At 37.6% G+C, this 16385-nt stretch overlaps 1 protein-coding gene across 1 annotated transcript; it reads right to left on the bottom strand.

Moving 5' to 3' along the window:
* Window positions 1–3166: 3166 nt before the first annotated feature.
* Window positions 3167–15002, bottom strand: rab21 (RAB21, member RAS oncogene family). Its single transcript, XM_036577034.1, has 7 exons — window positions 14630–15002; window positions 11295–11354; window positions 10615–10722; window positions 8889–8952; window positions 7057–7111; window positions 5365–5453; window positions 3167–4946 (listed from the first exon to the last, which is right to left on the bottom strand). The coding sequence occupies exons 1-7, from the start codon at window positions 14771–14773 to the stop codon at window positions 4804–4806; spliced, it is 663 nt and encodes a 220-aa protein (XP_036432927.1). The 5' UTR covers window positions 14774–15002; the 3' UTR covers window positions 3167–4803.
* Window positions 15003–16385: the final 1383 nt, after the last annotated feature.

The raw sequence follows: 16385 nt of genomic DNA, 5'->3' as shown, positions 1-16385 counted from the left end.
AGAACAGCATAAAACATGTTAACACTGCTGGTAATTTTTTAAGAGCTTTTGAACTTGAGCTATAAGAGTTTAAAAGGGCACCTCATTTACGTCCATGGCGAGAGTGACCAAGAACAGCCAATTGAGCTGCTCCGCTCGCCAACCAATCAGCACTCAGTAGCAGTAATGCCAGCGTCCTGCTGCTCAAAACCCATTTGTTTTATAAAAAGAAAACATGCAGGGACGTTTTCTTTGCTTTTTTAGTGAAATACATCCTTCTACTTTCTAAAATTAATGGAAAGTTTGGGCAAGTGATCAGAAACTATTTTTTCGTTTTTAGCCATTTAGCTCCATTTACTCCTATTCATTGAGGACTCGCTCGCGGGCGCCCTCTGCTGTTTTGTTGTCCTGTTTTTGATATAACGGGGGAAATAGGAAGTGTCCCGGCTCCTCATAAACCAGGAATCGGAATGGGGATGTGAGACTGGGCCAGGTTCTGCTTGGGCTTCACACCAGCTCTGCTGGTATAGACCACTGTAGTCGTGTCGTCATTTTGTAGTCGGCGCCATGTTGTTTATACCCGTATTAGGAACTCCGGGTCTAAGCTCCATTTCTCTTTGCGCAGAATGAATAGGGTTTTCGAAAAATCGCCTCGGTCGCATCCAGTGGTAAATAAAAATGTTCAGAACCCGATACGTTTTGTCCTGCGTACATTTTTCTCCCAAATACCACTGGATCCTCCGAATTACGAGGTCGTTAAAGAGTTGAAAATGAATATTGCTACACGTGAGCTAAAGCTACTGCGCACTGAGTTCACGTCATTACACTGTCAGCCTCCTTAAGCAGGTTATCACCCGCTGATGAACTGATTTCGGCTATCAGAATATCCTAATTTTTATTTTGAAGCTGGTAACATTTTTTTCTGAGGACATTTTCTGTTGTTTGTGATAGCTAGTCACAGCTGCAGCACCATTTAATGGGGAACGGGAACATTCAAACAAGAAGCTGGGAAAAAATAAAAAGCTAAATAATTCAGCCTCGTATTTTTAAAACAGTATTTTTGATAAGGAGTTTTAGTATATCAAAATATCCTACCTAGAGGTTTTATTTACGGGTATACCAATAATTATGCGCTACTGTAGACGATTTCGTTATGGTAGCACAGCTCGTCAGAGCACCGGCACAGCCCACCTTAGTTTCGTGTAGCTTAGTGACATCAAATTGATGCGCAGTAGCTTTAGCTCTCATGTAGCAATATTAGTATTATAGCTCTTTACAACCTCGTAATTCGGAGGATCCAGTGGTATTCGGGAGAAAAATGTACACAGGACAAAACGTATCGGGTTCTGAACATTTTTATTTAACACGGGGCGATAGAGGCGACTTTTTGAAAACCCTATTCATTCTGGCCATAGAGAAATGGAGCCTAGACCCGGAGTTCCTAATATGGGCCTAACGAGGACTACAGAATGACGCACGACTACAGTGGTCTATTTGGAATTTGAAAAACGGCAAAGACGCAGACTGATGTCAAACCGGTGATTGGATGAAGGCGGTGTTTATCCAGAAGAATAAAAAGAATGATCATCCAGGATGAGTTGCCACTTATGAAAATCATAACGTGCCTGTTTTTGCGTTTTGGCCTCCTCCTGCTTATTCTACACTCTCAGGATACATTGCAGTTAATTGTTGACATATTTGTTGATGTTTTAATGAAAAGAACACATCCTGTATAAGGAACACACTTAAATAGGGAGCACATTGAGGGAGCAAAAGCCCAATTTCTATTTATTTGCTGAATTTAACACACTAAAAACAAATAAATAAAACATAACATTGAATGGGTCATAACCTTTGTACATGGTACATATTATGTTTTATTTTTTCCCCAATATGTTAATTTCAGCAAATAATCAGTAATTGTGCGCTAAAAGTGTTTTCTCTGTGTTCTCTGGAAGAAAAATCAAACTTCAGCAGGAAAAAACATATCGTTCATACAAAAACACTGTACCACAGACATTATAAAAGGAGATCTTTGAAAAAATATTTTAAAAAACCCTCTCTAATAACAGTGGGGGTGCTCATGCTCCACCTGCTCCTCTGTTCAGCGGCCTACGGGAGTTCTCACTGTAGTTCCCTGGAGCTCCAGCAGAGAGTGCCAAAGAGCTGCTTACACTGCCCCAGCACTTTCTATTGGCCATTCTTTAACTGTGCTGCATTCAGTTGGCTCATATATTAGTTCATGTACCCACAGTAGTACGTGAAAGGGATTGAAAAAACATTGCGTTAGCATGTTATTTTCAATGAAGAGTATTTTTTCTCAATGTATATGCAATGAGGATTTGCTCTGGTTCCCGACAAGATGTAAGAAGTTGATCTCAAGTGATCATGCACATTTTTATATAAATGCTTGGCAAATGTTAAGTGTCAGTGTCTTTAAATTCTTTAAACTGGTAAACCGGTTATCTTAAATGAACATTCATTTTATTAGCAAAAAAAATAATAAACAAAAATAAAAAACACAAAAAAAAAACCTTTAAAACTTTTAGCGTTACACCGCACTAAAGTAGAACTGATTTTACTTGTGATGCAAAGGCAGAATACAAATGTTCAAAATCCATCTTCCTTTTTGTCATATCTTCAGTTTGAGGTTATTTAAACTAGGTCTAGCAGTTAATTTAGAGAATGTACACTCTTCAAAAGGTAAAGGCAATGGTTATATACAAAACCAAAACAACTTAAAGAAAATTAGCTGAATGCTTAAAGTGGTCTTTTAATGCGTACTATTCTTCTAATGGTGCTACCATTCCATGCACAAGGTAATGATGGTTGACTGCACCAATTATAGTCTATTATTATTATTACTGTGTATATTCCTCATGAAGAACCTGTTGAATGTAAAGAATCTTTTTAAATAGTTCTACATAGCATCAAGAAGAATTTATGTATTAAACACCCCTCCCCCCCAAAAATGTTGTTTGATTTCTTCAGTAAACACTAAGCACATAACTTTTACAGCTTACTTTTCCCATATAAATTCGTTTCAGCATTTGTTTCCTGCAAAGTGCATTTTGTCAGTGTTTCTTGCTGATACATCCCCACGTTAATAAAAATTTTGCAAATGTCAAGCTCACCACCTAATAATACTTACATTACTTTTTCAAATAATGATACCTTCAACACCTAGTGAATTGTTATAATTGTTCTATTACAAAACAATGACACAAGCAGTTAAATAATAAAAAATACAGTTCCAAAAAAGTGTGTTTTCACCCATAACTGGTATTCTTCATTTTACAATCATTTGACTATTATACAATTTTCTAAACAGCTGCTTAGAAAAATATTCAGACCCCCAGAAATCATTGAAATGTTGTATTTCAAATAATACACACTAAATCAACAAATGCAACATTTTCATGCAAAAAAAAGAAAAAAAACATGGTGGGTATTTCACAAAGCAGCTTTCCTAGTTAGCTGGATATTTTTAGCCAAAAATCAAGACTGTTCAAAAGAGACATCCCTTACCCATTCTTCTATAAAAAAAAAAAGAACAGCAAAAAACACCCTCATGAAATACCCTCCATTTTATGCATCATGACATGCTGACAAATGTTGTTTGCATAAGTACTCAGACCCAAGCGCTCTGTCAAATTTGCTACAGGTTTATACTATTTATATATACGTGTGCGTGTGCGTGTGTGTGTGCGTGTACACACACTCAGCATGGCCAGTTATTTTTCAGATTGGCCAAAACATTTTGTATTCAAGGAAATAGTGGTTGTAACCGTTTTACCAGGGTCACTGGGTACCACATTTTAAGGAAAGACACAAAACATACTTGTAGCTTCAGATGCTTCTTTTAATGCAAGAAGAAACTAAAACTGCCTTAATTCATAATCAATAACCGTTGAAGAAAACCAAGGTCCACTTTGGCAACCTGGGGCAAATATATATATAGATAAAAAAAAAAAACAGATACCACATCCATGTAATTTGTAGAAAAGTGCTAGTTTTCATTTTTACTACTGTTCATTTACTTAAAGTCTGACCATGTGAGCTTTGCATGGAGATTATGAAAGAAAAAATAATAATATAAATGTGTATGTATAACCTGAAACAAACTTTGGAAACTGTATTGGGATCTGAATACTTTTGCAAGTGGCTGTATATAAGATTTCCCAAATAGTTGTAAAAGCAGATAAAATATTCAATATGTATAGTACTTTTTTTTTGTACATACAAGTCCAAAAGACAAGTAGAGAGCAAGTTTAATAAAAGTTCTGATTAGTGATGGATCAAATGGGGAAATAGTGGGGAGGGTTTTGTTTTGAAGGAAAACAGAAAGATAGAGAGCTCACTAATTACCACAAGTACAGAGGACTTAAGATTTCAGTGTATATGTTTAAGTTATTAAATAATCATCTTTTAACTAAAAGAAAACAATGCTTTCACAGAAATCAACCCATCATGTACAACATCCTTGCAAAAGAAAAAAAAGCCTGAAAAGTCAGATTGTAAGGACAGTGTGCTGTTAAAGAGTCAGAGAAAGAGTATGTGTAGGGCATTTGATGGCCTTTGGCATTTGGCATTAGACTGCCATGGTCAGAAGCAACTGACAAGGTCCACCAGCTTTTGCAGCTTTCCAGCTTTTCAAATGGATGAATCACTGCGAAACACACCCGCTGAAGTGTGTGACTTCAGCAAGTAGATAACCAGAGAAGGATGACGAGTGGCTGTCTTTTTGGAGAGAAAAGGAGAAGGTGAGAGAGCGAGAAAAAGAGAAAGGGGGGAGAGAGAAAGGGAGAAAGAGAGAGAGGGTTCCTAGCCTGATGAACAGCAGCCTCCTGCAGCAGTAGCAGCCTGGGGCTCATCATCAATGATCTGAACACCTCTGCGCCCTGTGCTTGCGTTATTTGCCCCGTTCCCCTTCAATCTCTCCTCCACCTGAGCTGTCTCCATCATTCCTACACAACACAGCACGCAAAGTATTAGAGAGTGCAAGAGTATTCGCTAGTGAAAGCATTACAGCCTGATCAATATATTGTTTGGTCGATAAAATTGGCTGATATTAAAGTTATCTAGAATTACTGGCATTGTCAAAGATACTGTTGATAAAATAACAGTTCTCCTATATGGCTTTATTTTGTAGTTAATTAATATACTTCCTTAATTTGAGGACAACTACATGCTCTCATGTCAGTTGGTACAGACTCCTACAATGGTTAAAAAATAAGAAAGATAAAATATATTCTTGTAATTTCTAATTGGTTGGCTAAAGGTTCTAGAAAACATGCATGCACTGCTTCAGTCCCTCCTGTAGTTCAGCAAAAAGTAATACTGTTAAATGAACCACATTTACTTTGCAGAGTGTGTTACACTTACTTTTACACAGGTCAAGGAACAGTTCTTCAATTCCTTTGTTCAATTTTGCTGATGTGTGATAGTGTTTTGCCCCAACTGACTCTGCATAGCTATAGAGAGAAAGAGAACAAACAGTTACAAGAGAAAATCCGCTAACCAACATGAATGTCTTGAAGTGAACATGGGAGTAAAACGGGACCTTAAAGACTGACTCACAGGTCACTACCTTTGACAGGCCAGTTTTCATATTGAAGCCACCTGTAGCTATGCCAAGACATGGTGCCTTGGTACAGCGGCCCTATAGGTTTTGCAATATGGTTTACTCCCAACTTTCTTTACAGTGGTGACGATAGGAACCAGGGGCTGTGACGTCTATAGTACAAATACAGACATTTTATTTTTTTACCCAAAACCACCAGTTAACCTACACACGTCTTCTGAGTTCAAAAAGTCTGACTTAACAAGCTTCTCTAGAATGGAGCATTTTATATCAAACCAGTCTGAATGACTTAGTTTACATCTTTGTCTTACATCAATACGTTTTGAACATCAGTAGAATTCCCCTTTAAGAAACGCTACAGAGTCCTTCACCATCATAGAGGACAAAGGATCATTTCATTCCTAATGTCCACACAAATTATATAAACTTCAGCACCATAGGTTCTTCCATTTTCCATGACAAGCATCCTGAACATGTCCAAGCCTAGATTTAATCGAGTTTGCAACTCCTTTACATTTCTTGACTAACTGCCAATCTCAGAATTCCATTAGAGAAGTAAATCTGTTTCACGCTGAAATGTGGTTCTTCAACTTTGATCAGCCACTGTACAGTGAATGACTGATATTAAAAGACATTCATATACTATTATTATTTGCGTGAACAGGGTCGCTCAAGCCCTATTTCAGTTTTGTTTTTGTTAAATGACACCAAATGTCTTTCTTTTCATGATACACTTTCAATAATATTATTATTATTGTTATTATTATTTTAACATAGCAGTGCTATTCAAGTAGTCCAGAACTGTTTGTATTACAGGCTTGTGAATCAGTTTTGATGCACGGAGAGTGAGAGCTGGGAAGTCAAATACTGATCTAGAAACAACAAAATGAACTGTGATGGGCCTATATAGGTCAGTCAAAGGATCCAGTCTAACAGATTCATTCATGGCAGCATTTGTGGAAAGATGAGAACAAGCAGATACAAACTACATTCTAAACTAAAGGTTTGTAGCTGCTCATCCAATATTTCTTCAGAAGTGTATTAATAGGGAGTTTGTAATAACAGCCTCTAATATTCTGGGAAGGCTTTACACTAGATGTTGGAACATTGCTGTGCGGATTTGATTGCATTCCACCGCAAACATTAGTGAAGTCCAGGAGATTAATCAGAAATAATCATACAACTAATGTGGGATAATTAATGCTGGATCACAAACATAATTCCAAGTCATCCTAAAGGTAATGCATGGAGCTCCATCACTCCAGAAGACAAAGTTCCACTGCTCCACCGCCCAATGCTGGGGGGCTTTATACCTATCCAGCCGATGGTTGGCACTGGACATGGTGGTCTTAGGCTCATGTGCACTGTGTCCCACAGTGTCCCACTCTACTGATTGATTATACAAGCTTTGTGTGGGCAATTAAGTACCTCTGTCTCCAATGTGTGCACCTTAAAAGAGCTGAAAAGCTAATTAGGAGTGTCTGGATTCTTACCTCTCAGCTTCTTCCACTGATACATGTCTCTCTTTTTCCAGATCTATTTTATTACCTAGAAAGAGAAATAGAGAGTTATAGTTTTACAGTAGATCGTATAATTACATATCAGCTAATAACACCATGGCCAAAGCTAACTGAATGAACATATTTTAAGGCTATAAGAAATACGGTAATCTAATTATGATACGGTATAAACATATACATGAAAAAGGTATGCTGCGTATGTCAATGTTTCCCTTTCCAGTATTTGGGGACCCCCAGATATTGATAATTTTTTGCTTTATACCAGCCCTTGGACACACACACACACACACACACACACACACAAAACAGTAGCTTGAATTTCAGAGATGGAATACAGTAAAAATGTGGAACCCCTGGGGGTCTCTGAAAGAAGGATTGGGAAAACAAGTGTTTCAAGGTAAAACCATCACATATGTCAAGGGCAACTAATAATTTTACATTAATTATTTAAGCAATAGAACACACGGCCTTGTTACGTCGCGATAACAGACAACCTTGAGTGTTCTATTGCTTTTATACAACAGTTAAATAAATAAAGTAAGAAATAAATAAATTGGGCCGTGAACGTATCGTTAATATGTTTTAATGTTAGCAGTTCCTTCCTCCAAATTATAGTTCCTTAACATGCAGTAACAAACTCCGCCCACTCGCTGCACAGTCTGCCATAAGCCTCGCCTTCTGAAGTACAGACTGAGCCATAAAACTGCCGCAATATCAAGTTCAGCTCAGTGTTGTCAATTTTTGCTAGATCAATATTAATGTTGTTTTGTTCCAGCCAGTCTGTAAAGCATCTTACAGCCAATTTTATATGGCGAATGGTGTTCGGTTCATTTCTGGCTAATTCCAGGTTGTTCTTGTCACAGCTGCCGACTAAAAAGCTTGCTCAGTGGTAATGACAGTTTCTGAACTTAGCGTAGTCTCATCTTTAGAGTCTGACCAAACTGGCTGTAGGTCAAATGTAATTTTAAAAGTATCCATATTCTGTTTGTGCGCATAGTAAGAAGTAAATATGTTTAAATGGCTTGAGCGTCTCCCACAGCTGTCAAAGTCGTTGCTTAGCAACGGCGTCTCAGTGGTGTGATACAGTACGAAAAAAAGTGAAGCATTCTAACCTTGCTGTTATTTCGCCATAACAGCACTAACGCTTCTCAACTAATCAGCTTGCGTGCCAGGAACTAACTGTTGTATAATCTGTAATAACATAACCTTAAAGCCAGGGTCAGGAGTCAGCAGAACACTTTCACTAAGCTTCATTAAACAGTCTTTTTTATTCTTGGTTCCTAATAATAATAATAATAATAATAATAATAATAATAATAATGATAATAATAATACTAATAATAATAATAATTATTATTATTTTTATTATTAAATACAGTTCACATAAGGCCAAAACCATAAATCAAACAATGTACGATATTCTGTGCATTATGGATCACCAGAGAAGCAACTCCGTAGTAGCAGAGTAGCAATGTACCGCAAGTGTCCTAGAAGAATTAAAAGGTTTTGCTTGTATGTTTTTGAGTGAGAAGGAGAAAGAGAAAGACAGATTGTGAGAGAGTAGAGAGACATGTATGCTGTTTTTTTTCTAAATCACATGAGAGTGAGCAGTGATCAATCCTCAGGTTATGTGACTGGTTCTTACAGTGCTCAAATCCTTCCAATACAACATGCACAATTCAATCAAGCTGCTTCTTCCTAAATGACAACAGCAACATCATTTGCAACTTAGCTGACAGTTCACACGGTGCCTAAGAGTCGTATTCTAATTACAACAAACTCGCTATTAAGGAAGAAAGACTTACCTACTATACATAAACATATTTCATTCCCCAACATTTTCCTTAATTCTTTCACCCAGTTTTTCACCTGTTGAACATAAAGAGGGTTAAAAAAGAACTTACAGAAATCAGTCTTGACAAGACAACATGAAAGTAAACTGCTTGTTGCTAAAATTGTCTACTAACAGACTTATTAGTGATGCAATAACTATACAACAGAAAGCCACCTGATTTTTTTTTTTTTTAGAACCAAATACAACATTTTGAAATATTACAAGCCCACAAGTCCTTTCCTCACTTTGTACATTTACTCATCAGTGGAGTTGATGGAATTGACTTTCATTAATTTCAACTAAAAGGACCAGAGCTGAGATTAACCCATCCTGAACATATTTTACAGCTCTGTTGCAGCCAGCCTGTTTAGTCATGTTACAGTGCAAAGGTAAGCTACAACTGTTTTTTTTGTTTTTTTTTTTAAAACATCATGGTGCTTCTGTGCAGCCTTAAAAAGCAATGCTGTGTTTGGTGTTTTCTTGGGTTCAACAATTAAACACTAATAACAGTTGGTTATTGGTCAAAAGAATGCGTATGTGCGTGTGTGTATGTATCTATGTATGTAGGAACGCAGGTATATTATTGGCAATAAACAAATTGGGGCCACACTTTATTTGGATGGTCCCCTGTAGATGATCTACAGATACTTAAATCATTAACAAACTTTCTGGTGACACTCAGTTGATTATCAACAACATTATGGTTAGGATTAGGATTAAGAGTAGGTGTAGGTTTTGTCTTGAGGCTAGGGTTAGGTTTAGGGTTAGGGATGGATTTAATAAAATCTTTCACACTGAACTTGTTTTTAGTTGAAAGTTACTTAAAGACAGACTGAGCATCCAAATAACACTCAACTTCAAGCTCAGTTGCATTTAATGGATATTTAGTTGAATGTTACCTAAATATATACTGCACATTTACAAAGCATCTACAGTGGACCATCCAAATAAAATGTTACCCAAATTGGAATCTGACATAAAAAAAAAAATCCCAGAGCACATAATTTCAGTTAAAATCAGTATTTTTATGATGCTTCACAAAATAATCCCTTTGCAAGGCAGCACATTTGACGTTAACAGTGTCATCTGCAATCAGGCTTTTCTCTCTGCATTTGTAACAAAAATGTATATAATCCATCTGTATGAATTACATTCATTATTATATTTTTATATCTTATATTTTCAGTATGCTGTTTAGTCACTAATTACATTTGAGCTGGACAGGCTGGGCCACTTTAGCTTTTACTTTCTTTTTATTTTTTAAATTTAAGCATGAACAGCCTAGAAAAAGCTCTGAATGCAAACTACTTGCAGTATATTAACACTACATGTTCATGTTTACTAAAGCTTTCTTGGATTCTTATTAAACACAAAAGCATGGCTCTGCAATATTTATACAGCAGATGTTTTCAAGAAATATATACAAATACAGTATATATTATTGAAAATATATGATTTAAACCTGAGCCAAGGACTGTCAGAAAAAACTAACTACATAATTGTGTTACTCAGACTAAATTAGAATGTATAGTTTAAAAAAATATTATTTAAAAAGGGAGCAAATAATTTGCCTGTTATAACACATCATATCCCATTCAAGGTTTTCACAGCAATGCTTTAATGGGGTCTTATACTGTGCTCACACACTGAAGAACAAGCACTGTGTAAACCAGCACAACAATAAGAGAAGACTTCACCTTCTGGAAAGAATCTTCATCTGTAATGTCATAGACCAGGATGGCTCCATTGGAGTCTCTGTAATAGATTGGCCCAAGAGCATGAAACCGCTCCTGTCCAGCGGTGTCCTGCAACAAACACAGAAATTGTGCAGGGTACTTAAAGGTTAAAACACCCAGTAGTGCAATGGCTTCCCTGCAAAAAAACAGCACTTCTAAAGTAAGACACACCTCCTTTTGTAGACAGACATCAAAATTATAATACTGACTTGCTTACACAGCACTGCAATAATTTCTAACAGCTGTGCTATTATCTCCATCTTTGTCAGGTTTGGTAAAACCTGATGAAGAACAGAATGCATGAAACTGTGCAACTCGGCAGGGACTATCTTGCAGCACTCTGCCCATCTGCACGCTGGGCATTTCTACGGGACATAATTTTCCACTCATTTCTCAGATGAAGGTACAAGAGTACCTGAAGCTAGCATGGACAAATCACAGTCTAACAAAAAAAAAAATCTATACTAATAATGTTCATGAACATGATAAAACACTAAACTATAAAGCACATAAGAAACTGACGATACTGAGGATAGGTCTGTGGGAGGAAATCTTTGCCCTGTTTCTTAATTTAGAAGCACAAATCACACTAAATCTAAATAAAACCTAAATAAAATAAACAAAAACATTTAAAAACTTACCCAAATAGCCAGATTAACTCTCTTTCCTGTGATGTTGAGTTTCTTTGTAAGGAATGAGGCCTTTAACCGAGAGAAAAAAAAACAAAAAACAAAACAAAAACACAAGGGTTATTGGTCTCACTATAGCAGGCAGCATAAATGTTCCAAACTTTCATCTTTTATTATCATGATAACTCATGAATCTATATGCATGGCTGCAACGAAACACTGCAATGGTAGCATGCTGACCTCAGTCTAGGGCACATCACATTGTGCGGTCCATCAACGTGTGTTCTTATGTTATGTTACTGTGGTGGTTAAAGTACTCAGTACTTTAATGGGTGATAGAGTGTTGGTGAATGGAATCTACTGTTATTCCAACAGCCACAACAATTAAACATATGAACAGTACAAGAGAGTGTGTGGCTTTACTTGTCTTATTGGAATGAAGAGGCTATGATACATACACAGCTTTGATACATAAACTAGTTCTGCAGGAGAGTTATCCGAATGCTGGTCTGCCAAGACAGTCGCCAATAGGACGAATGACCAGATGAAAGCATATTGGCAGCACAAAACAGCTTGTCTGTCACTACAGCGCCCCTGGCCGCAACGCTCAGAATTAAACATTTTAGAACACGTCGCACAAAGCTGTGTTTTTAACACCAAATCAGAATGTGTGTAAACGTGAACGTTGGCTATACTTCTGGGTGGAGAAACCACTCAATCAGTCGTAGAAGCAGCTTGTTAAGTAGCAACAAATACAAACAGAATAGACTGAACCAAAGTTTGGTCAACATTGGTAAAATACTGTGATGTTCGAGGCTGTACTATGAAATGTTTAAGGGGGAAATAGGGTCCATATGCCTTTAAGAAGTGTGAAGGTGCTGCATTTTTCCTGCTACTGCAGAGGCAGAGAGACCTCATGGCTCCTCCAGCTCTCCTTATTTAATGATAAGTTTAATTTCAGTGTATGAAACTGCCACCATTCTTTGGAACTCCACCTTGCTGCCATGATAAAGCATGCTAAAGTGACTGGATATCACCTCAGGGCAGCTAACCCTGACTCTGACATTTTTAAAGTAAAAACATTCCCCTCATCCCCACCTACGGCCAGGAAACAGAATCAGAGAATGAGATAATGTGTATACCCAAGAACATACTGGTACAGGTTTAAGTTTTCCCATTTTTCAGCTTGGAAAGCTGGTAAAGTTGCTGAAAGTAATCTGAAATCCAGTGAATGCATCATTAGCTTGGCACTGATGCAACAGCTGTCAGCATTATCATAGTAAATAAAATAAAGTTTACTAATGAAGTTACTTTTATTTCATTAAAACGCTGCATTGAAAATGGATGGCTGGTGCATACTTATGATTAAATGATAAATTTACCCTGAATGGCCCAGGTAAGGGTGAAGTTATCGGAGTGGGAAGGTGAGTTTAAAATAGAATGTGATGGCGTCAGAACAGTTTCATTAACACACAAGTTTGCCAATGTCAACAACGACAAAATTAGGAGCATACAGTTTGCCAGTATTTAATAACATAAATTTAGAGGTATACACTATCTCAGTATTTAGATGTTTCAAAACAAGCTCACTGAAAATGATCTGTTTTCTCCAATACTCTAAATGACTCTCAAATAAGTATCAGGATTGGTACAAAATCCTGTTGTACCAAGGCAGCACTACCAGTGTTATCCACCCAGAAGTAACCTCTTCGTTGTTGTAACATTACGCTGATTTGTCGTATAGCATGAAGCGTTTCTGTAGGCATTTCGACATCGGAATATATGTATATATGCTAGTCTAACCACCAAACCCACCAACTCTGTACTTCTGCTGGAGGTTTTGCATATTGAGGTGTGGAAAATTTTCCACATAACAGCCCTCAGAGTCTATATCCCATGAAAACACAAAACTATTTAAAAGGGCTGCACTGATAACCTCAATGAAATGTTCACTTTATAACACAAACGTTCTGGTAGAAAAAAAATGCACAGCAAAAACTTCTAGGGCATTCTGCTAACACTGTTAGGACAATCCATTAACACCTGTGCATCGCCTAGACCTCTAGAGTTCTCTCAAGTCCAAACATAATGAGTCCACAATGACTCTCTTTTGAGGGAAGATGTATCGGGTGCACTTCTCCACATTAGTGGCATCCTTTACTTGAAAAGCTGAACGAATGAAAGTCACGCAGTTATAGAACAAAGGACTAAAAACAACCATAACACATTCTAAATATTAACCATAAGTCAACTACTGCTAACATAAAATGGGCCTTGCTGTAAACACATAAATCACTTGCATGTTACACAAAGCTGTGTTTTGTATCTGGGGTCATTACTCAACCTTGACCGAGAGTAAAAAGCATTACCACTCAACTCAAAAGCCGTTAGCTGACCATGTTTTGTTTTTTCCAAAGTCTCGTTAAAGACCTAGCTCTACACCTTAGTAACCACTCACACCGTTACATACAGCTATATCAGTCAGTCTGTTTTGCTCCAGAAAATAAATAAATAAAATTATTATTATGATAAACTACAAAAACGACAACAGCAATAACTATTAAAATAACGCCTATTATTAAATATTATGTTTATAATAGGAAGAACTCATAATTATTGTTATTACTACTAACATTATTGTTATAATATTTTAAGATTTTCCATGATGGTGATGATGATTACCAGTAAAGCAGCATCAAAATCATCAATCCGTAACGTTACCCCATCATTTAACACTGAATCTTTTTTTAAATCTAAAATATTAAGTCAGACAAAGATAAAATGAAGGTACAAGAGTCAAGAAAAAGGATCAGACTAACACTAACTTGCTTTGCAAAAAAATGAAAGTGATTCGGTTTTCGAAACGCGTAAAACGAAAGTTCGCCTGACCGTGAGCAGGAAAACGGCCTTTAGTGCTAGGAGGCTGGACTCGAGGTTGCAACATGACAACAGAACAACAGCCAAACAGTTAGTTAGTTTTCAGGTCGACCATATTTTCCCCCAAGTCTGTTCAGTCTGTTGTTGTAGGAATGTGAAGCTGTTAAACAGGTTTCACTTCACTTGATTTTGACTTCCACTGCAAACACGTCCTAGCTAGTTAGCAAACTCTTTTACTGTCGATCTGTGACACATCGACGGACGAATACTGACGAGTCATACCTCTCGCCAAAGCACCGGAGAGGAGAGATGACACGCGATGGAGCTGTCAGTTCTTTTAACCGTAGCACTGACAGCGTTTAATAACGCGATTTGATATTCGGCCCTAAAAAACACCACAATGCAAAGCTTTCGCAACTGAGGTTAGCTAGCTAATGTTAGGCAGCTAGCAGGCCAAGTGAGCCACGTACCTGAAGGGTGGTGATGTGTTTGTCGTTAAATTTATTTTCACAATACCGCAGCACCAGCGAGGTCTTGCCGACGCATCCTTCCCCTAACAAAACAACCTTGAAGGAATATGTTTTGTTACTGCCTGCTGCTCCGCCAGCCGCCATGGCGAAGGAAGAAGCCTTTCTTCAGCTCGGTGAGACAGTAAACCAAATATTCTCCTTCCGCGGGGTTACATGAGATATCTAAATAAATGTAAGGCGAAATGGAAAACGAGGGGGTTAAGTTCCCCTGATCGGCAGAAAACACCGAAAGACAAATCTATATTTCACGTCTTTCGGTCTCCCGTCTGTGGCCCAGCCTAATGGCTTCCTCTGCGACGTCACACACTTGGAATCATATGACAAACAGGAGTTTCAAGAAGACGACAGCGTGAAAATCGCCCGACCGCAATACATTTCAAAATAAAAGTCTCAAAACAACACGCTTTGTCACAATGTGCCATGACAAAAATGAAGTCATTTATATAATGATAACATATAATAATATGACGATTACATGTGCCTAGAGTACAATATGAATATAAAAGAAATTGGAAGAAACATTGTCTAGGTGACAAGTGGGACATTTTAGTGTGAGCTACAAGGTAAAGTAAATCAAAACAGTTAGTTGCTAGAAACACCACCCTCAAAAGCACCTGCTTAAAAGGGGTAGGGGATAAATACTATGGTTCACATACATACATAGGTGAGAGTACTGTGCTTTGTCAGGGATCTTCAACTCAGTATAAATCTAATGCTGATCTTAAAAGTCCTGTTGAAAAAAAAAGGTGCTCAATCCTGGTCCTGGAGATCTACAACCCTGCAGAATTGTCCTTTTACATTTTTCAAATTCTGTAGTCCATGTTATGCCCGTATTTGTTCAATGGCCAAAATGAATGGGGGGTTTCGAAAAATCACCTTGGTCACACCCTGTGGTAAATAATGTTCAGAACCCAATATGTTTTGTCCTGCGTACATTTTTCTCTTTAGAATATCACAGGATCCTCTGAATTACGAGGTTGTTAAAGAGTTGTAATACTAATATTGCTACATGCAAACTAAAGCTACTGTGCATTAATTTCATGTCACTAAGCTACGCAAAAGTAAGGCGGGCTATGGCGGTGTTCTGCCTTATCAAATGTCATACCGTAGTGCATATTTATAGGTAGCTCTGTACATAAAACCTCAAGGTAGGATATTTTGATAGTTATAAATCTATTAAAGAATTCTAGCAGCATTAAAACTAGGAAGCTAAAGTTAGCTTCTTTTTTGCCAGCTTCTTAGCTTCTTGTTTAAATTTTCCCGCTCCACCTGGAAAGTTGAACACAAGTCGTGCATGCATCACAAAGTCAGTGCTGCGCAGGCGACCGCAACCAGTGTTACTCACCTGTCGAGCAGAAAAAGAGCAACATCCTCATTTTTGATTATCACAGAATGGATAGAGGCAATTTTCGAAAACTTGAAAATTTGTGAGTCTGAAAGCTGTAAGTCTGAAGTTTGAAGTGTTTGAAAGAGAATTGAGGAAGGCAGCTATCGAGGTAAGTAAAAAGAGGGTATTTTGCCTTTTGCCTCTTACCTTTGGCACTTTTTACCAGGGGGCGGGTCTTAGAAGAGGGCGCTCACCTGCACTTTCTATTGGTCAACTGATTTGGAGTAACAGGTCTTCTGAACACATAGTCTTGCCCACTCTTCTTCAAATATGGTGGAGCACTTTGTACTCAGTGTAGTATTGCCTGAG

This window comes from Colossoma macropomum, unplaced genomic scaffold (genome assembly GCF_904425465.1).
Source record: "Colossoma macropomum unplaced genomic scaffold, Colossoma_macropomum, whole genome shotgun sequence".
In the NCBI taxonomy this organism is placed as follows: Eukaryota; Metazoa; Chordata; class Actinopteri; order Characiformes; family Serrasalmidae; genus Colossoma; species Colossoma macropomum.
Note: the sequence above shows the minus strand (reverse complement) of the source record. Positions and strands in the feature narration are given on the sequence as shown.

Excerpts from the sequence above, each read along its gene's own strand:
- rab21 (XM_036577034.1), bottom strand. The coding sequence starts at position 14,773 with ATGGCGGCTGGCGGAGCAGCAGGCAGTAACAAAACATATTCCTTCAAG. Across the intron at positions 11,355-14,629 it reads AACACATCACCACCCTTCAG|GCCTCATTCCTTACAAAGAA; the intron begins GTACGTGGCTCA and ends TCTCGGTTAAAG. Across the intron at positions 4,947-5,364 it reads GTTCCTTGACCTGTGTAAAA|GAATGATGGAGACAGCTCAG; the intron begins GTAAGTGTAACA and ends TGTGTTGTGTAG.